Here is a 23,405-nt window from a genome sequence, read left to right as displayed (position 1 = left end):
TAAAAAAAAATTGAGTCTGAGAATGTGTCTGTTGTTTAATTTGCTTTTATTTTACATTATTCTTGTACTTTTATAACTACATTTTAAAAAGGTGCCACGAGGAACTTTTAAATATTTCTGAAACAGTCTAATTTTTCCTCTGATGATCATAAATGAACTGCAATAGCAAATTAGACCATCAGTGCAAAGAATATATTTTATCATGTAGTTTTTATTTATGCCTTTGTCATGGGTACGCTCACCCAGGAACAACAGCTGGCATAATAAAAACACTACCGCTTTTGTCCAAAGGGGGTGCAGCCGTACCTATGATTATTTTGACCCAATAACAATGTCATAATTACACTTATGTTGGCTCATAATTCAACCAATTTTTTATCTTAAAGATAAACCTATGCATTTGTGTATATTTCTTACTCTTTTAAATTAGAATTACTGTGTTGCTTAAGCCTTCCTAGCCTTGCACAAAACATCATTACCAACAAAATGTAGAATAATTATGATATCAAACAGTAACGGTAGATATCCAAAACCCAGATACCGGAATCGGATCAGTACTAAAAATAGTGGATCGGTGCATCCCTACTTAATAGATAATTATAACCTGTTATCAGGAGTATGTGTATTGTTGAATATTTCAGTTTTAATTTACACTGCAGTATTACACAATTGTATTAAGTTTAAAGGATCATAATAAACATATGTGTGGATTGCATAGTAAGAAAGCAAACATAATACAACCTTTTTCACACAGTTTTACCTGTATGTCAAAGCAGATTTGAAAAGATTGAATGGAGCATTTAAATAGAAACGTACCTTTTTTTGTTTGTTTTCTTACTTGTGCCTGGTCTGTGTAGATGTGGCCGCCTTTCTGGGAATCTGTCACTTACGGTCGGAGCTTTATAACATAGTATGACGCAGCATGTCTATCACAAACCCCTCCCACTGAGTTCAAAATGACTGTTACACTGCACATATCAATAAATATGTTCTCCTAAATACTCCTCCTCCTCCTAAAAAATAAATAAAATCCTCCTCACTTTGTTTTTGTTTTTCCTCGATACTTAATTTAGTCTTTATTCTCGAAATTTCGAATTTACTCTCAACGTGCATAGTGCCAACTCCATCTTAAAGAATGCAGCCAGTTGAGTGAGGTTGGACGGTAACCATGAGGTCTCTGGTTGGAGTCCCGGCACCGGACAGGACTCCAACCAGTAAACTAGTAAAACTAGTGGTGGCTGCTATTACATCTACGGTGCCCACCATCTCCACCATTGTGTCCTTGAGTGTTTGTGTGTGCGTGCGCATGTGTTTTCAGCCCAACTATTGGTCGAAAGAAGGAAAAGGCAAACTTCTTTGGAAAACCAACCACGGAGACATTCCAGACGGCGGGAAAAAATATTAAATTCAGGACTGTCTCAATGTTCCCCCCTGCCCCTAACAACACACTCACTCAGGAGTTTGACAACACATCAATTTATTACTGATTAGTTTATTTACAGCGACATGTCCTCAAACACATTGTAATTAGAATACAAACAGTCCTGTAATAAAACTTCTATCATAAAAGTTATAATGTCTGTGTGTTTACTATTAGACAATAGGGAAATGTCTTGGAGCTACACACTCTAGGCGGAGTCAGGAGGAAATTCCGAAAACTCCCTGCTGGCCAGTAACTTTCCGCTCTGTTGAACACTCTGACTTCTGCCTTTGACAAACTAGTAGCTGTCAATGATATCTTGAATCCAAGAAGTTTAAGAACCTGTCTGGCCAAGAGGGAAAGATGTTACTTTGCTAGATTGAATGTGAAAGTAGACTCAATGTCGATACGTCTCACAGTGGAAACATACCAGGTCAGATTACAGAGCGATTACAGTTGGTCAGAAGTATCAACATAGAAGTCTACTTTCACATTCAAACTGGCAAAGCAACATTTTTCCCCCACGGATCTTCACATGGTGCATGCGGGCACCGATGCAGGCCACTGGAATGCAAATCCTCCCTTATTTGGACTATTGGCTTATTTGCGCTCCAAAATGGGAACGGGCAAAGCAGGACACCACGGCCCTCCTAGGCCATGTGGAAAGTTTGGGTCTCACAGTCAATTATGGCAAAAGTTGTCTAATAGATAGAGATACTGTTCCTTGGCATAAACTTGCCTTCCCGTCTCTGCGGCGGCTAGAGGCCATACTCCAGCCAAAAAAATAATCATAACATATCAGCAGAATTTTCTAATGTCATGTTGTAATTTTTGGCATTCATTTTTTTAGACGCCCTACGTACTGAGCTAAGTGCGCCCCTGGCATTAATTTAAGTATTAATGTTTAAGTACATTTAAAATAAGAATATTGATACGTATCACTATCAATAAGCAAATCAGTATTCATGTTGGATTCACTAAAATCTTAATGATATTCATCCCTAGCGGATGCTGAGATTTCCCTTCTGACAGACCAGCTCCGGCAAATCACGCTTGACTCTCTCGAAGTACTCCTTAATCTTATTCATCTGGGCGCTGTAATGTTTCTTATAATAAGCTTCAAAATATTTAGCACAGGAGTTGTTCAGAGAAACCAAATGATATTCTCCCATTTCAGTCTGAAAGTAGGCCTCTGGAAGTACAGGACTGACCAATAGTGGGACGTATCTACTGCACTTTGACTCGACCATGGACTTGTGCTTTTGGAACAGCAGGTCGAGGTCGCTCAGGTACGTAGAGACGAGTCCTTCTACCTGCCGGTTGGATTGTAACCCTCCAAGTCTCACCAGGTGAATCAGCAGCTGGACGTGGAAGGCTGCCCCGTTCACCCAGGCCTTCAGAGCCTCTGAAGACATGTGTCCGTCCCTCACCTAGGAGAGAGTGAGTGAATGAGTTAGAATCATAGATAGATAGATAGATAGATAGATAGATAGATAGATAGATAGATAGATAGATAGATAGATAGATAGATAGATAGATAGAGTGTGCGTCTCACCATGGAGTTCTTCAGCTTGGTGATGGCGGTGCTCAGCTGGCCCTCGATCCGCTTGAGGTCGCTCACCAGCTCCTTTGGGTCTGCAATGTTCATGATGCATCTCTTCAGACACTCGTCGATCTGATCCCAGACCTCGGAGGCCTTCTCCTCTGCAAACACACATCTCAGAGCGTCTTTCATGGTGTCAGAAGAAGAAGGTTTAGCAGAAATAATGTCGATGAAGACGGCGATGGCCAGCGCTCCGAGCCCCGCCAGTTTAGGGTCGGATGTGAATGGTGCGAGTTTCTCTGTGAGTTTCTTCAGCCAGTCTGCGGTCGGGTAGCTTTTCTGTTTCCTCTTGTCGAGGTGCTGTTGGAGGCTGTGTGAAGAAGAAGTGCTGCAGAACATCACGATGGACCGATCCACCTGCAAATCTGCACGATTCTCAAACTTATCTATTTCTTTCTCCACTTGCTCTTGAGTTAGGTTTCTAAACTCTTCTTCACTCATCTGCGCACCCATTTTTCTGTTGAAACACAAACGTATGAACATGTTAAAAGTAAAACAATGCTGTTTAGTATTTTAATTTCTTGCTTTCCTTCGTCTGCACAACATTGTTAATTAATTACCCATAGAGGTATGTTGTTATTCACATAGATAATATTCTTTTATTTTGACAGATAATAAGGTTGTTTAGCGTCAATCATAAAGTATGTTGTAATTGTATCAGACTGTGCAGGAGAGAAGCTTCAAGTACGATATATTAGTGTTCTATGGTAATCTATCCATCTAACTTCACATGAATTCGATTAAGATGAAACGGGCTATGCTCTTGTTCTTATTACAATTTGCTAATGATGTAGATGATTCTTTACATTTGGAATTAAAAAAACTTTATTTTTTGCCTTTTGTTCGCCTTGTGGTCAGCAAAAAGAAATCATGTCCTTGGTTCCATAAAAAACACAAGTATCTTCATTTCCCACTTAATCACTATCATCATGGGGATCTTCCCAAATATTTCAGAAATTATTTTAATCGAGTAAGTGAAGTTCACAGGCATTCCATTAGGGGTAGCTCTACTGATTTTGTACCCCCCAGAGTGAAGACTAACATGGGAAAGGATTCCTTTTTTTATACTGGAACTACACTTTGGAATAGGTTACCCGGTACACTCAAGTTAGTCAGAAATTTAGGCAGTTTTAAAAAGGCCCTCAAACAATGGCTTAGACGCCAATATTAGGCTTGTCTTATTGGTGATAATTGTTATGTGTGTGACTTTTATGTAATGTGTAGTAGGAGATGAAAAAAGTGGGTGGAATAACAATAAAACGGAACATTCTAAAAGAACATAATAGGTGTGATTTTTTTCAGCATTGACACAATTTAGAAGAAGAATCTTACCTGTTGGTGAAAGTTAGTGGAGAATCTGCAGCCGAACACTCGTCCTGTTGTGTTTAAATGAAGTAAATTCAGTCTGTGGTTCTTCCTCTCTGTCTGTCCGATTGAGGAAAACCTTGTTTTTCTCTGAGCTTTTATCTGCAGCTCAGTTTCTCTGAAGTCATATAACTTCTTGTAAATCTGCTCTGGACCCTGACCTTGCCACACACTTTGCTTACAGCAAATAATGATTACAAATTGGGGATGGATGGGCACAATTAGGTTATTCCTAGATCGAGAGATTACATTCATTCCTGCAGGACCAATCGATTACTCATTTTTCAAAATAAATTTTTACAAAGCAAATAAAAGCTCTAATTCCATGGCATTCAAGTTATCTTAGCATTTGCTGTCACTCTGCTCTCCGTACAATCGTTGGTGACGGAAACCAGTAACACACGCAAGAACCTCATTTAAATCTACTGCCTCTAAGTTTGCACTCATCATTTGTGCAGTAACTCTTAGCCGATCACATGCAAAACACCCACAAAGCCAACGTGCAATCTGTTAAACCATTCATCACTCTTTCTTTGGTCATTTTACTGTGTGTTAATGTCTTCATTCTCCAACCATCATGTGTTTGTTGAAATTATTTTGTTGACTGTGTGGTTCTGATGTGTGTATGTGTCCTGAAGAAACGACAGGCCAAGCTGACTGAAGCACATGTTAATGAGAAAGAGAAAGTAAAAGATGAAGTAACTTGATTAATGAATAACTGATCTAGCCCTGATAAGAACAATAAAACCTTGTGAGTCACGTCAGCAGGATTTACTGTATTATATTATTATCTACAGGGTTTGTTGCACTTTTTTTTTAGAAAGAATCTGTAGTCATGACAACAATCGCTAGAATAGCATCAATTTGACCAGAGCACCGCCATCATTTCAATTAAAATTAAACATGGATTGGTCTATATTTTAAATATTTAAAAATAACGATTCAAGCCAGGATATTTAGTCTAGGTGTAGCTTAAGAGAAAGCAGGTTCACCTATACAATATATTGGGGAGGACAATTTTAACATATCTGAATATAGCGTTACAGAATGCCTCATGTAAAAACAGAGCACTGACATCTTTTGTGCCAAGGAGTATTCAGTTTATTAACAGGTTGAATTCAGGAAGAGAGCTATCCTACAGTATTATGCACTTTGAATCTTTAGTTTTTATCTTTTTATGTTGTCTGTTTTTATAAGTCTGTCACTCTGTCTATCATTGTCTGAGTCTGTATGTGTTTGTGCTTATATGTTTTTTATGTTTCAAAGTGCAGGACAAATTCCCCTTGGGGCCATAGATGTTTATCTCATCTAATCTGTGACAGAATTTATCTTTTCCTGCAGCTCAGTTTCTCTAAGTCACGTGACTTCTTGTAAATCTGCAGCTGCACAGACTGTGATTCTCTGATAACAAGAATAACAATAGTGACATCTAGTGGGTAATATGAGTTTTATTAAGTATTTAGTTACCTAGTCATTTTTGTAATCCTTTTAATGTTTAATCCCATGTTTATAGATCATTGTATTTTGACTATTTTGGTTGTATTTATTCTACTTACCAATACCTGCCCAGAGTCTACAGGTGGAAAATCGCAATTTTCTTTAACCTGTTACAAGATATCTCTCCTTGCATTGAACAAGGTTAATGTTTCTTTTGTACATTGTCTCTGTTCAAATGAAGTTGTATTAAATCAAAATCGATCGCAGTTCAACCAAATCTCCATAATTACCGTGTTTGCCGGAAGCATTCTTCAGATCTACATTCATGTGCGTCCCTGGAAAACATGCACGATTTACTCTTCTTATATTTCCGCCACTTTTTCGGTCTCCTACTCCTCTGTTGGACGCAGAATAGCCAGAATTCATCAAAATGTAAATCCTCACTGGGAATGGTGTGCTATTACTTTTCTAAGCAAACATTTGAATGTCTTTCTTTCCACTTATTTATTATTTCAGCAAAAAAAATTATTCAAACTCATAACTAGATCCTTTGCGCCCATTTCAAGTCTTCAGATTCCTTCAGCTGCGTCTTTCTGAAAAACCAATTCAGCAATGTATCTTAGCTCAAAGCCTCTCATTTAGGACTTTTAACTCAATTTCAGCTTGGAATTCCATTCAAACTTCAAAATATACAGTATAGGACGGTACGATAAATATTTATTTAGTCAAAAAACGATTTAACTTGTTTTATCATGAAGAATAGTTTTATTTAAACACAACAACTGCAGTTCACTGACATCTCAAGTTGACATGTTGAACTTAAATAATATTATGATAATATCCTTTTTTTGGTTACATTGCCAACAAACACATGAAAGAGAGCTGATACTAAATTGGTACCTGCTATTGATATTCATGCAAATGTACAATTCAAATGTGTGCACTAATGCTGATTAAGCTGTAATTACATTTGACATTTTATAACTGCTTGTTTACTGTCTGCAGTGTGAGCGCACTTAAATATTGTTAATTAAATGCATCTAGAGTGTTGCACATCATCATGAAAACTCACACATACATTATAAATCTGAAACAGTGCAGCATCTTTAACAGCTTTAGCAATTAAACTGGCTATTTCAGACAAAATTATTATAAAATAACTGCTGGATTTTCTAATGTCATGCCCTCTTTTTTGGCATTCATGTAAGTATATTTAAAATAAGAGTATTGATACGTATCACTATCTATAAGCAAATCATTACTTATGTTGGAGTCACTAAAATCTTAATGATATCCATCCCTAGCGGATGCTGAGATTTCCCTTCTGACGGACCAGCTCCGGCAAATCACGCTTGACTCTCTCGAAGTACTCCTTAATCGTATTCATCTGGGCGCTGTAATGTTTCTTATAATAAGTTTCAAACAATCCCGTTTGATAAATGGATGGGCTCGTTACAAATTGATGCATTTCTCCCGTGTCGGTCGTAAAGTGCCACTGTATGTCGTAACTTACAAACTGGCCTAGGTCTGGGTATATTCCCCAGGAGCATTTTCTCTTCACCATGGACTTGTGCTTTTTAAACAGCAGGTCGATTTCGCTCAGGTACGTAGAGAGGAGTCCTTCTACCTGCCGGTTGGATTGTAGCCTTCCAAGTCTCACCAGGTGAATCAGCAGCTGGATGTGGAAGGCTGCCCCGTTCACCCAGGCCTTCAGAGCCTCTGAAGACATGTGTCCGTCCCTCACCTAGGAGAGAGTGAGTAAATTAGATAGATACACTCAACAAAAATATAAACGCAACACTTTTGTTTTTGCTCCCATTTTTCATGAGATGGATTTAAAGATCTAAAATTCATTCCAGATACACAATTGTACCATTTCTCTCAAACATTGTTCACAAATCTGTCTAAATGTGTGATAGTGAGCACTTCTGCTTTGCTGAGATAATCCATCCCACCTCACAGGTGTGCCACATCAAGATGCTGATCTGACATCATGATTAGTGCACAGGTGTGCCTTAGACTGTCCACAATAAAAGGCCACTCTGAAATGTGCATTTTTTTGCTTTACTGGGGGTCTGGGGACTCAGAACCAGTCAGTATCTGGTGTGACCACCATTTGCCTCATGCAGTGCAACACATCTTCTTCGCATAGAGTTTATCAGATTGTCAATTGTGGCCTGTGGAATGTTGGTCCACTCCTCTTCAATGGCTGTGCGAAGTTGCTGGAGACGGCTTATGGGGGAGAAATGAACATTCAATGCACGAGCAACAGATCTGGTTGACATTCCTGCTGTCAGCATGCCAATTGCACGCTCCCTCAATGCTTGTGGCATCTGTGGGATTTTGCTGTGAGACAAAACTGCACATTTCAGAGTGGCCTTTTATTGTGGACAGTCTAAGGCACACCTGTGCACTAATCATGATGTCAGATCAGCATCTTGATGTGGCACACCTGTGAGGTGGGATGGATTATCTCAGCAAAGCAGAAGTGCTCACTATCACACATTTAGACAGATTTGTGAACAATGTTTGAGAGAAATGGTACAATTGTGTATTTGAAATTAATTTTAGATCTTTAAGTCCATCTCATGAAAAATGGGAGCAAAAACAAAAGTGTTGCGTTTATATTTTTGTTGAGTGTAGATAGCTAGATAGATAGATAGATAGATAGATAGATAGATAGATAGATAGATAGATAGATAGATAGATAGATAGATAGATAGATAGATAGATAGATAGATAGATAGATAGATAGATAGATAGATAGATAGCGTGTACACCCACCATGGAGTTTTTCAGCTTGGTGAGTGCTGCGCTAAGGTTGACCTCGATCCGCTTGAGGTCGCTCACCAGCTCGTTGTGGTCTGCAATGTTCATGATGCATCTCTTCAGGCACTCGTCGATCTGATCCCAGACCTCGGAGGCCTTCTCCTCTGCAAACACACTCCGCAGAGCGTCTTTCGTGGTGTCAGAAGAAGAAGTTTTGGCCGAAATAATGTCGATGAAGACGGCGATGGCCAGCGCTCCGAGCCCCGCCAGTTTAGGGTCGGATGTGAATGGTGCGAGTTTCTCTGCAAGTTTCTTCAGCCAGTCTGCGGTCGGGTAGCTTTTCTGTTTCCTCTCGTCGAGGTGCTGCTGGAGGCAGTGTGAGGAAGAAGTGCTGCAGAACATCACGATGGATCGATCCACCTGCAAATCTGCACGATTCTTAAACTTATCTATTTCTTTCTCCACTTGCTCTCTCTGCGTACCCATTTTTCTGTTGAAACACAAACGTATGAACATGTTAAAAGTAAAACGATGCTGTTTAGTATTTTAATTTCTTGCTTTCCTTCTTTCCCGCCGTCTTGTAGGCGCGCGTGCACACACATACGCGTTCGCTCGCCTGTAAACACACAGTTGACATGAACCACGCTCGTTTTTATATACTTTCTATGGTTTACAAACCTCTTATAATAGGTCCATGGCACACACTCACACACACACGTTCGCCTGGCTGTCATGTGCGCCGTCATTATCGCGCTTCATTAATTTTCTGATTAATATAGCCTATCGCACATTTCTACGATTTCTACATGTCCACGTGTATGCAGGTTGAACAGGTGTTATAAAGTTCGGGCTACTTACGAGCGTAGTTCACGTCAACCGGGTAACTTTAATATTTAAGTTATCTTTCATCTCTCTTCCGTGGCTGTGAGACGAGCCCCAGCACGGCGACTCCCCCCGTATGTGTGTGTGTGCGCCGATACACACACTCATTCACACACACACACTCGCCGAGGGACAGACAGATTCGGCAGACTAGCTTTTATCATCCCCAATGACTTTATTAGTGAGGTAAAATCAATAAATGCGTGTCTCCAAAACATAATTAAAAACTTTGAAAAAAAGAAAATTTGAAATTTGAAAAAAATAAAAAAAAATAACGGTTTTCGTTTATTGATTATTCCTAAACGGTTATGATTTACAAACGGTTACACGTGTACACGTGCACACCCCTAATGGGGATGTTCCCAAATATTTCAGAAATTATTTTAATCGAGTAAGTGAAGTTCACAGGCATTCCATTAGGGGTAGCTCTACTGATGTTGTACCCCCCAGAGTTAAGACTAACAAGGGAAAGGATTCCTTTTTTTATGCTGGAACTACACTTTGGAAAAGGTTACCCGGTACACTCAAGTTAGTCTGAAATTTAGGCAGTTTTAAAAAGGCCCTTAAACAATGGCTTAGACGCCAATATTAGGCTTGTCTTAATGGTGATAATTGTTATGTGTGTGACTTTTATGTAATGAAAAAAGTGTGTGGAATAACAATAAAACAGAACAATCTAAAAGAACATAATAGGTGTGATTTTTTTCAGCATTGACACAATTTAGAAGAAGAATCTTACCTGTTGGTGAAAGTGAGTGGAGAATCTGCAGCTGAACACTCGTCCTGTTGTGTTTAAATGAAGTAAATTCAGTCCGTGGTTCTTCCTCTCTGTCTGTCCGACTGAGGAAAACCTTGTTTTTCTCTGAGCTTTTATCTGCAGCTCAGTTTCTCTGAAGTCATATAACTTCTTGTAAATCTGCTCTGGACCCTGACCTTGCCACACACTTTGCTTACAGCAAATAATGATTACAAATTGGGGATGGATGGGCACAATTAGGTTATTCCTAGATCGAGAGATTACATTCATTCCTGCAGGACCAATCGATTACTCATTTTTCAAAATACATTTTTACAAAGCAAATAAAAGCTCTAATTCCATGGCGTTCAAGTTATCTTAGCATTAGCTGTCACTCTGCTCTCCGTACAATTGTTGGTGACGGAAACCAGCAACACACGCAAATCCTCATTTAAATCTACTGCCTCTAAGTTTGCACTCATCATTTGTGCAGTAACTCTTAGCCGATCACATGCAAAACACCCACAAAGCCAACGTGCAATCTGTTAAACCATTCATCACTCTTTCTTTGGTCATTTTACTGTGTGTTAATGTCTTCATTCTCCAACCATCATGTGTTTGTTGAAATGATTTAGTTGACTGTGTGGTTCTGATGTGTGTATGTGTCCTGAAGAAACGACAGGCCAAGCTGACTGAAGCACATGTTAATGAGAAAGAGAAAGTAAAAGATGAAGTAACTTGATTAATGAATAACTGATCTAGCCCTGATAAGAACAATAAAACCTTGTGAGTCACGTCAGCAGGATTTACTGTATTATATTATTATCTACAGGGTTTGTTGCACCTTTTTTTTTTTTTTTAGAAATAATCTGTAGTCATGACAACAATCGCTAAAATAGCATACATTTTACCAGAGCACCGCCTTCATTTCAATTAAAATTAAACATGGACATTTGGTCTATATTTAAAATTTTGAACAATAACGATTCAAGACAGGATATTTAGCCTAGGTGTAGCTTAAGAGAAAGCAGGTTCACTTATACAATATATTGGGGGAGACAATTTGAACATATTTGAATATAGCGTTACAGGAAACTAGATGATAAATTTCACCCCCTCTTCCCTGAGTACTCCCTTCTCCCTTCTGGTCTGTGTTACAAAATGCCTCATGTAAAAACAAACAGAGCACTGACTTCTTTTGTGTCAAGGAGTATTCAGTTGATCAACAGGTTGAATGCAGGTAGAGAGCCATCCTACAGGATTATGCACTTTGAATCTTTAGTTTTTATCTTTTTATGTTGTCTGTTTTTATAAGTCTGTCACTCTGTCTATCATTGTCTGAGTCTGTATGTGTTTGTGCTTATATGTTTTTTATGTTTCAAAGTGCAAGACAAATTCCCCTTGGGGCCACAGACGTTTATCTCATCTAATCTGTGACAGAATTTATCTTTTCCTGCAGCTCAGTTTCTCTCAGTCACGTGACTTCTTGTAAATCTGCAGCTGCACAGACTGAGATTCTCTGATAACAATAACAATAGTGACATCTAGTGGGTAATATGAGTCACTGCGTGTTAAGCTTAAAACATTTCACTGTGTGGTATTTGTAATTGTACTGTTTTAAAAACAGCCTAGGCGTAGCTGAGAGCAGCAGGATCACTTAATAGCCTAACCTCAATAAGCTAATATACTTTTTAAGCAGCATAAACAAACACTGAACAAAGCTTCCCCCTAACTGCTCAGACACCAGCAAATATCAGTCAGATACAACCATAACAATAACTCTTCTAAACAGTAGAAAGTAACACTCACCCATCACTTGTAGATGACATCCATCCTCTGATCCTTCTGATTAAACGCTGTTCCACACTGCAGGCAAACATTTAAAACATGTCAAGCACTGGTCAATGTTGAGATTTTGGTCTATTTAGCTTCTATAATATGTTTTATTTCATACAAGTAGAAATCAAAAAGGTCAAAAAATATATAGTATATTTAAACAAACCGGACTACACAGAAATATTTATATAGACATAAATGTTTTATATAAACATCTGTATAGCCTACAGTTTTTTTCTCTATCTCTCTCTAGCTATATCTCCTCCCCTCTTCCAGGTTTTGACAGTGAAATAAATTAGGGACTAAAAGGGCCGAAATTTCTACTTAAAACCACAATAAAATAGCGCGCTAAATGACATCTGTCTATCTCCCATTACGACAGCGCTGCACCAGAATCACCCAAACAAATATAGCCACAGGTGTGCACAATACACTCCTTCACCATCAAACTGAGAAAAAAAACACCAGCTTGATTTCGGGGCTTACATTAGTCTTACTCATACCCAAACATACTGCATTTGACACATACACACAAAGAGAAAAAGAAAACCAAATTCTGGCACAAATGAAGCCTCACCTTTGTCTTCTCTCGGTCATCAGAATAGCTTGATCCTCTCGGTGCTAGCTTGTTTGCTATCCTAACGGTGGAAGCTAACCTGGGTGACGTGCTCAGAATAACCTTCGTTGGTCACGGTCAGACCATCAGAATAACCTTCGTTGGTCACGGTCAGACCATCCAGCTTCGGTTTGAGTTTTCCTCTTGAAATCTTCTTCTCTCCAAACGGCCGCTTTGAGAAACACACACGAACTAAATCCACAACCGGACCGGCAGACGGGCGGTGCTAGAGCCGCAGCCATAGCTGAATGAGTTTACTCTTCTTTACTCCGATATCCCAACCGTTTACAACCGTCACAACCGCCAAAACACTCAAACCTCGTTGATGACATCACATAGGGCGGGGCTTGTGATGCTCTGTAACTAACGCCGTTTCCACATACGTACATTCTCGTATGCGATCCAACCGTCTCCGACCGAAAGTCCATTCATTCCTATGTGAGTCTCCGTAATGTCCGTTTTGCGTCCGAAACTCCTCCCCTCCGTAATATTTCTGTCCGGTATGTCCGTAATATACGTTCAAAAAATTTAACTTTGGCCGTGGTTTTACGGAGATACCGTATGAAAGTTTTGCTAGCTCGCTTGCTTTTGATTGTCAGTTTGAGTGAATAAAAAGACAAATTGTGAGTATTTTTATTTTCCTTTCCTCTATACTTCATAATTTTGATATGAAATGGTTATAGCCTATTTTATCAGTTTATTATATAATATGTTTTACATAAATAACAGTATATCAGTTTGATCATTCGCTTTTATAACTAAATACTGTCAGTTTGAATGAATTAAAAGACAAATTGTGAGTATTTTCGGATCCTCTATAGGCCTACTTCATCATTTTGATATGAAATGGTTATATGTTATGGTTTAATATAGTACGTTTTAGGCAATCGCCAGAGATGGCAGAGACGCAGGGCATCCTGCTGGACAAGGCAGTTTTTGGCCAAGCGCTTGGAGTTTGGCGCTTATCACCGGCTGGTCCAGGAGCTGCGACTCGGGGATGGAGATGCTTTTAAGAACTTCTTCCGACTGCCCAAGCTGCTGTTTGATTCTGTTCTGTCCGTCGTGGGTCCAAAAATCGCTCGGCAGGATACCACCTACCGCCAGGCGATCTCCCCTGCGGAGCGCCTGGCAATCTGTTTGAGGTAAGCTTATTGATAGGACTATAATTTTGATTATTTTTTATTTTTCACAACAGATAATATGAACAAAATAAGTTAGTCAAAATAAAAAGCTTGCATGTTTTATGTTCGAAATACTTTATATTATTTTATTAAAGAGATATAGGCTACACACACACTAATATAGCCTACACACACACACATACACACACAACAGTAATGCCATCAGATGTTGACATTAATATTTGGTGATATTTGTCTCCTTGATATGTGTATTTTTTAGTTATCGGATCTTTATTTTTATTTTTATTTTTTTAATACATATAAACAGAGTAAACCCATCAGGAAATGTTCATATTGACATTTACTAAATATATATTGTATATATTGAATACAGAAAACAGCACAACTTACAGCTTGTTAAGAGCAAGATGTGTGTGGCATGTCTAAGCATTGATTACATTGTAATCAAAATCGCTGCAGCCTTTAATAGTAAATTACCTGTAATGTAACATTATTTTTGTCTTTCTGATTTTAGATACCTGGCAACAGGGGACTCCTACAAGTCCTTGGGGTACAACTTCCGGGTTGGTGTTTCCACCATCTCACGCATCGTGCCAGAGGTCGCAAATGCCATCTGGGACGGCTTTGTGACAACTCACATGCAGATGCCCAAAGAGGAGGAATGGAGAGCCATCGCAGAGGAGTTCGAGAAGGAGTGGGACTTTCCCAACTGCATTGGTGCGATAGATGGGAAACACATCACCATCCGGGCTCCACCCTGCTCAGGTGCCATGTACCACAATTACAAGGGGACCTTCTCAATTGTGTTGCTGGCAGTTGTGGATGCAAACTACTGCTTCAGGATGGTGGACGTCGGTGCCTATGGGAAAGGGAGTGATGGCGGTACCCTGAGAGCATCTGCCTTCGGAAAAGCCCTTCAAGCAGGCACACTCCACATTCCACCTGACAGAAGCCTTCCCGAGCTTGGTGAGATGCCACACGTGTTTGTGGGGGACGAGGCCTTCCCTCTCCAGAAGCACATCATGAGGCCCTACCCTGGAAACAACCTGACAAGGCAGAAGCGGTTGTTCAACTACCGTCTGTCTCGGGCACGTCTGGTGGTCGAGTGTGCCTTTGGGATCCTTGCATCCAGGTTCCGCATGTATTACAGAGTGATGGGGCAAAATCCTGAGCATGTTGAAGCCTGTGTAAAGGCAACCTGCATCCTCCACAACCTGCTGAGGTCAACAGAGGCCACACCTCCATCAAGTGACGAAGCAGTCCCCTTGGAAGGAGGCAGGCGTCTTAGAACAAACAACTCCACCAAGGAAGTGATGCAGGAGAGGGAGAGGTTCATGACCTATTTCAACAGCGCTGCTGGCGAGGTTTCATGGCAGAATAATGTAGTTTGATACCATCATCTTCATAAAAAAAGGCCCTTTTCAGGGCCACTCACATCAATAAAGAGCAAATTTCGCATACTCAGTCCCTAAAACCCATATGAATTTGTACAGTATACTTTTCTGAACACACATCTTCACTGTGTTATGAATAAATATTTGCATATATGATAGGATATTTTTTTCAGGCTGATAAAGTAAATTATTTGTTGTTTGTCATATAATCTTGTCATATAATTTGCTCTATGAGTACTTGTAACATTGTCTTATTTACTTTAAAGTGAAAAGAACCAAATCATAAACAATCTTAATTCATAAAGTGATTTTATTTCATTTAAAAAATAGAACTGTAACATTTTAAATTAAAAGAACAGGAGTCACCAGGTCACAGGAGTTTGTTCTGAAAAAGACAAATGACAAAAAGACAGAACAGCCAGGTTATAGTGACAGGTCGATCAAGTCAGGGAAATATTTGCAATAACAATTAACAGGTATATTGTAACCATTGCCCACTTACATTGAAACTCTGCCTCATACATCAGGCGCTGTATCTGGAGCTTTAGGAGTGCCTTCTTGCTAAGCTCCAGCCGCCGCAGTGATGGCAGGAGGCTTAGCAGGAAATGGTGGTCCTCATCTACGACTGGAATAGTAGGGGGGACAGCTGTTCTCTCCAGGGCGAGCATGAGGTTTCGCTCAAAGGCTGAGTTGGGTGCCTCTGCTCTTCCAGCCCTCCTCTTCCTGCCCAGAGCAACACCTGCATTCACTTGCACATTCACTCTCTCATTCACCACACTCTCATTCACCACACTCTCATTCGCCACACTTTCATTTGCCACACTTTCATTCGCCACACTTTCATTCATCACACTCTCAGTCACAAAATCTTCCAAGCTGGAGTTGGAAGCTGCCAAGAAGGCCTGCAGCTCATGCACACTCTCAATCTCACTCTCATTCACTCTCTCATCCACACCATTCTCACAACTCTCTGGCATGTTGCTTGTCGTCAACCTGGATGCCACGAAGGGGTCTATAAAGACCATCAATCCAGCATGGCACCAGGGCCTCCTGTTGCTGGCAGCGCTGCCACTGGCTGTGGTTTCTCATGCCTCCCTCCTCTCCCTCACATATCGATCCCTCAGGTCGCGCCACCTTTTTTTACAGTCTTTTTCTGTGAGAGCACAAGGGAAATAGATATTAAGTTGTTGCCATTTCAAATAATAACTGCAATTTTCAGATAACTCTACATTACAATAAACATTAATGATCCTATGATTTTATATTACTTCATTCAATTTATGCTTGGGCTAAAAGAAAACCACTGTACTACAGTACATGCAGTATACTACAGTATCAGGTTTGGGTATAGCAACATATTCCATATTATTGGGAAGACAATAAAAAAAGGTTACTTTTCAACATTAAACATTTCAAAGTAATCTGGCCTACCCTATTGTGTCATGCTTGAGTAAATTGGGATATTTATAACACTATGCTAGGGGGTAAAATACCTGTCATAATAACCAATTTATGAACAATACAGCTGTATTGATTATATTTAATAAGGCATAATTAGCTTAAAACTTGTTAGCTAACATGAATTGGTCAACCGCGCTATCAACGGTCACCCGCTCTTTTTAATTAAATATATTTCACAAAACATGTAAGTACCTGGCAGGCCAAACTCCTCTCCGATCTCTTTCCACGCCTGGTTGGTTTTATTTTTGTCTCGGTATATGTCGATCCTCATATTCCACAGGACCGGTCTCCTAAACACTGACATTATCAGGCGTTCCCCCATCTTTTTTGCTGTCCGTAAATAAATTCATGTCCTTGCGTAGAACACTAGCGACCCCTTCCGTAAATTTACGGAAGCACGTATACGAAAAACATACGTATGTGGAAACGAGGCGTAAATGTCAACATGTGATTGGCGTATGACACACGTCAGTCAAAGTTGTATTCCAATGGAAAATGGCAGGCAGTTTAAACGAGAAGCTAGAAATTATTATTTTGTAAAATGTATGAAACAATTCAGCACTTAGCCTATTTCATGACTCTACTTTTACATTGGTTTTAAAGTATCCCACCAATTCAATGTTTTAAAATGAAATTTTTGAATCTATCCGTTATTATAATAACCTTATTAACGATAAGAAATGAATAACACATGTGTGCATGTATTTAGACTTCTGTATAAATGTTGGCTCTATAACACACATAGCATACAGTATGCTTGTTAAGTTGGTGTTTCCATGGCAACAACCGACTCCTGACATTGACAACATTTTTGAAAACATAATCAAGAACCAGCTCTTAGTTCTGAAAATATGAGACCACACAGAAAGTTAACTTTATTAACTTAATAGTTTATTAGGCAAAATAATTAACTATAAACAGATAAAAAAATGCATTATCAGTAGTGTCTAATTAATCTAAGCAAACAAACAAAACCCCTGCTGGCTGGGTAGGAGAGAGAGAGAGAGAGAGAGAGAGAGAGAGAGAGAGAGAGAGAGAGAGAGAGAGAGAGAGATATGGCTTGGCATTTTAGGGGAGGAGAAGCCTGATGGGAACTGAGCTCAAGTGTGGAAGCTCTTCCTGACACTCCTCCTCAACCTGCACAAACCTTTTATATATCTATGGCACAAACATAAGTTAGGAGGCACAACAAGAGCCAGGGTGACAAATGCAACAGAGAGAGAGAGAGAGAGAGAGAGAGAGAGAGAGAGAGAGAGAGAGAGAGAGAGAGAGAGAGAGAGAGAGAGAGAGAGAGAGAGAGAGAGAGAGAGAGAGAGAGAGAGAGAGAGAGAGAGAGAGCTACATCCCTTTTCCTTTGTCCATCCAAGTTTCACTAAAGCTGGTCGCAGCCAGGTCATATCAATATAAATTCATTTATTCAACTGAAATAATCCTCCTTTAAATCTAGAATCTCTTTCTGCTGCTACAGGACATCTTTATTTTCTTATCATAAAACAACCTGTTTATGCTTATAGTTTGTGTGTGCTTATGATCTTAAAAAAAAAATCAGCTTAGAGAAAAATCTACTATTTTTATAATTCTTATTAATACCTCGAGTTATAATTCCAGTGACCACTTGAAGGGACTACTTTTTAAATAAAGGACAAGACTGATAATTATAGACATCAACATAATATAGAAATGACAGGAGTCTAAATAAGGACAAAAATTCCAATATGGGAATAAAGAAGATAATGTATAAGTGTTGAAAACTTGAGAAAGTTAAAGCATCTTTCAAAAAACTTTGAGGAAACTGTTGTAGAAACTGAAATATCAGTTTGTCTAGAGCAGATGAGAGTTGGTTATTAAATACCAGATGAAACAATGTTCAGATTCTCAGTAGATCTTTATTTATTGCAAGCAAGAGCCATCATCAGCATTACAGAGAGGACTGCAGATATAATCAAATCAAATCAAATCAAATCAGTTTTATTTGTATAGCCCAATATCACAAATAGACTCAGTTGCCTCAGTGGGCTTTACATTAAATACAGTATGACACCCTGGCCTTACACCCTTAGCTCGTGATATAGCATTTTTGATAGTTATAATTAACACACAACAATGGTAGACAGCACAGTATTTAGATATTTTCAATCAAGGCATTACATTCTTAGACAACCTTGCTCTCTTATTATATCCCAACGATTCCTTATCTTATCACCTCCACCGTGTAGCATCTTTGTAACACACACACACAGGAGGAGGTCAAACCCACTCCAGGTCAAACTCTTTTATAATGAGTTTACTTGTATTTAGTTTCCCAACAACATACAACCATATTACCAATACACATGATTATACACTAATATGCCTCACAAAACATGGAAGGCTAAAAACAAATATAAGCATGAAAATCTTTGTTTATAATAATTTCCAGTTTGACAATAAACTGTTAGCGAAAACCAAATAATTCCTTTCCTTATTTTATTATATACCGCCAACTCCTCAGAACAATTTCCCATTTTGTAGAACTCAGCAAGTCTCATATACACGTTACATTCATTTTTATAATCAAATATTTTTCAATAATTAAATTAAAAAATACAATAGATTGATTTAATTTTATTCCAGACACAGAGAAAAACGGTCCATAATACAATACAAAAACAGTAAAAAGACAAACAACAATAAAAAAGACTAAAAAAGACTCCAGCTGTCAGTTCCACACTACACAAAGAGTGTTCAGATATTAGCATATAGGCTAAAGCGCCAATGGTTCCATAATGTGGAAGTGAACCTAACCGCACTCATTGTAGGGTTCACTAGAGTTGTGATTATGCCATTACATGACTCCGATAGTCTACACATACATCTGTACATAAGATTCCTGAGCACAGCAGGACAGGTGGGCACATTAACACTGACAAACATTTGGCTTGCACTGCTCCAACGTGGCATATGAAGCAGCAGCCTCATGCCATCATTATATGCTACATTGAGTTTCTGCATACTGCTTTTCTTATAGCGTCGCCACAAGTGGGCAGTATACATTGGGGTGCAAAAAGCTTTAAAAAGAGTGGTCTTCACAGACAATGAACACATACTAAACTTGCGCTTCAACATATTAGCTTGTGCATACATCATACAGTACTGTCTGCGGATGTCCCTGTCGTCAGACAGGTCAGCAGTTATAAAGTGCCCTAAGTATTTGACCTCCTCACATACTTTAAGGACAGCACCGGACAGAAGAAAATCAGGAACCAACAGTTTATTGTCCTCCCTGCTTCTAGCGATCATGATATTGCTCTTTTTGGAGTTGTACTTAATATCAAAGTCTGCACCATATTGGGAGCAGACCCTTAGCAGCTGTTGGAGGCCAGCACTGTATGGACAAAGAATCACCAGATCATCTGCGTACATCAGGTGGTTGATAATGGTGTTCCCGATCATACAGCCTGTTCCACAGTTATTTAGCAGCTTTGAAAGATCATCCAAATAAATATTAAAAAGAAAGGGAGATAAAATGCTTCCCTGCCTAACTCCGTTACTTACATTGAATGGGGCAGACATAGAGTTACCCCATTTCACATACATAGACTGATGAGCATACCAAAAAGCCAAGATTCTAACTAAATATTTGGGAACCCCTCGGTTGTACAGTTTGAGGAATAGCTTCTCATGATTCACACGATCAAAGGCTTTTGAAGCATCAATAAAACACATAAAAATTGTGGAATTTTGCCTGTTATACACATCAAGTACCTCATTTAAGGCAAAAATACACATATCTGTGCCATGTTTAGGTTTAAAGCCGAACTGGTTGTCAGAGGTCAATAGAAAATGTTCCAACCTATTCAGTATAATCCTCTCCAAGACCTTGGATAAAACACTGGCCAGAGCTATAGGCCGGTAGTTATCCGAGCTGTTAATTTTTCCAGCTTTGTCTTTAATGATGGGCACTAATGTGACAGATAAAATAGAATCAGGTAGAATACCATGGGTTAAGAACCCAGTGAAACAAATAGCAATTAGGGGGCATAGTTTTCTACTTGCATGTTTTAAGTGCTCCGCAGATATCTTATCCATACCACAAGCCTTATTATCTTTTAGCATCATAATAGCATCATATATCTCTTGAGGGTAAACCATCACGTCTTCATTGCTATCAATGTTACTCGCTGTGAAAGAGTTACTTTTAACACAGTTGAGGAGATCATAAAAATGTTTCTGCCACAACTGAGTAATTTTCTCTGAGCCGCTGACACCATCAATATTTGTTGGTAACGATGTTTTACAATTATTAATTCTTTTGATTTCTTTCCAGAAATCAACAGGGCTATTGTATTGCAGTTTCTTTGCAAGAGAGTCAGACCTCATTGTATTTTCGTTCCTCTTAATGAAACGTAGTGCATATTTAAATTTTGCATTTGCATGCTTCTTATATTCAAATAAGGGACCATGTTTATGTCTGCCTGACTCAACCCATGCTTTGAAGGCCTTTCTTGCCTCAGCATGAATCTCTTCCACATAGTCATTCCAGCCTGGCTTGACTTTGTACAGTCTGTGGGTCTTATACAGGGGCCTGCTTGACGCAAGGAGAGCCTTCACAATATTATCATACATGGAGCACAGCTCAATACCATGTTGAGGGTTCTTACAATTAATATCATGGCATGCAATGGAATATTTTGGTAATTCAATGTTGCTCAGCAAGATGTCAGTCCGAAAATAGTACTCCTTAAGATCATCCTCAGACAGGTTAGACCAATCTATTTTACCCTCACATACATTGTTATCTACAGACACAAGAGTAGGTATATTGCCTAGATTTACAGATAGAGAAATAGGCACATGATCAGTAGTGGCAAATTCATAATTAATTCTCATGGACTCCAAGGAGTCATGTGCATCAGCTGTGCAAATACAGTGATCTAGCCACGAGGTTGTGTGCCATGCCTCGCTGATGTAAGTGTAGCTATTATTAGGCAAAAGCACTTTGCTAGAAAGGATCAGACCATTATCAGAGCAAAACTGCATTAAATATGTGGCAAATAAGGAGCTACCATCGGAAACATCTGCATTCATATCACCCACAATGAAGATGCACGTGGAAGCATTATCTTGAATGAAAGACATAACACAAGCCAATCTATTAAGATATTCATCTTCATTTTGAGGACACTCGTAAGGTGTATAAATGTTTAAAATAATGAAGTTTTTATCACCACTATTAAACTCAATTCCTATTGCCCAATCAACACCCAGTCTAACCACCTTAACCAGCTGGTCATATTTTTTGTGCCATAGCACGGCAACACCACCAGGTATTCTACCACGAACTATCCCGGTACTCAGGTCGGTGGTAGATTCACCTGCCCCATAAAAATCTTCATGCAGGGAATTTAGACCCTCTAAATCCTGCTTTGGTAAAAAGGTTTCTTGGACACATAGTATATCACAGGCCTCTAAGAGTTTATCCACTATAAGGCGGCGCGATTTGTCAGCGTCACTGTGTCCAACACGCAGTCCCCGAGCATTAAAAGACGCGATATTGATATCCATACAGTTTATCCATCCCGGGCCGTAGCCTGGCTGCTGCTTCCCTGCGGAGCTACAGGTGTAGAGACAGTCACAGAGCGCAGCAGCTGCGGGCCAGCCCCTCCACCTGATCTAGCCGCCGCGCTGTCACTGTTTACTTTCGGACTTCGAGCCTCGAAATATCGACGTACATAGATCCCCGCCGGCCAAATTTGTGGATCGTATATTTCGTCCACTTCATTACATTCAGCAGTAACATGAAACGAACTGAATCTGCTGCGGGTGGAGTCAATCTTCCGACACGTCACAGATTTGCCCAGTTTCTCAGTCAGGTAATCACTGAGTGCGATCGCATCCAGATCAGGGGAAAATCTAGTGGCAAAAACACTGACCAACTTAGTTTTAATCACTGGGATGTTACTCACTGTGTCAGTACCAACGATTCCCATTTTCCTATGGTCGCGTTTTAAACGGGTCTGCGTACCGCCAGGTTTCGGCTGAACGGCCACTTTTAGTGGCTTCTGAGGCTTACGCTTCCCTTCCTTCAGGACAGTGCTCCAAGCTGGTGACAGAGGTGTGGTGCCCGTCTCCTCCTCACACGGTGGCTGGAGGGCAGAACCCACCGACCCCTGCGTTTCTCTCTCAAGAGACCCCGACGCAGCACTCACCCGACCAGTGGATCCACGGGCTTCCTCAATATCCCCCATGCGGCGATCCAGGGCCGCAGTAGCCGCCCCCAGGTTTTCGCTCACGCTTGCCTGTAATTCCAGAGCTCCCCTTAGCGTTGACACTTCCCGGTTCAGCCGTTCCATCCTGCCGATTAGCGCCGAGGCATCCATGCTCCCAAAACCAACAGGTGGAAGTTCGTCCAAGAAGTGTGAGACAAACCTGGGGATGTTTTCGCCGCGTTCATTGAGCAACCTCAAGCAATCCTTGATGTTGTCAACGTCCTTCTGAGCGCCCCTATGCTTGACATTGCGTTGCGTTGTCGGGCACAATTCAAACAGAACGCTTTTGGAATGTTCAATCCATTCAGAGGAGAAATTGTTTGAGGCTAATAGAACAATTTCATCCTGTGACAGTGTTTTGATTTTAAATGAAATAAAGTTTAGAAACTCGTCTTCCACTATCACTTTCCCGTTCGAGGTTTCATAAATCTGGGGTTTTGTACGAGGACATGCAGCACCAACTCCAGCAGCACTCAACGCCATCTTCCACTTTCTG

General features: G+C 39.9%; 1 protein-coding gene across 1 annotated transcript; it reads left to right on the top strand.

Moving 5' to 3' along the window:
• Positions 1-13,166: 13,166 nt before the first annotated feature.
• Positions 13,167-15,197, top strand: LOC307262944 (uncharacterized protein; the record flags this gene model as incomplete). Its single annotated transcript, XM_080043965.1, has 3 exons — positions 13,167-13,172; positions 13,538-13,806; positions 14,321-15,197. 3 exons carry the CDS (start codon positions 13,167-13,169, stop codon positions 15,195-15,197), a joined length of 1,152 nt encoding a protein of 383 aa, XP_079900091.1.
• Positions 15,198-23,405: the final 8,208 nt, after the last annotated feature.

The sequence above is a fragment of the Ammodytes marinus genome (assembly GCF_949987685.1).
Source record: "Ammodytes marinus genome assembly, chromosome: 16".
Lineage (NCBI taxonomy): Eukaryota > Metazoa > Chordata > Actinopteri > Uranoscopiformes > Ammodytidae > Ammodytes > Ammodytes marinus.
This window is presented reverse-complemented; position numbering and strand designations above follow the sequence as displayed.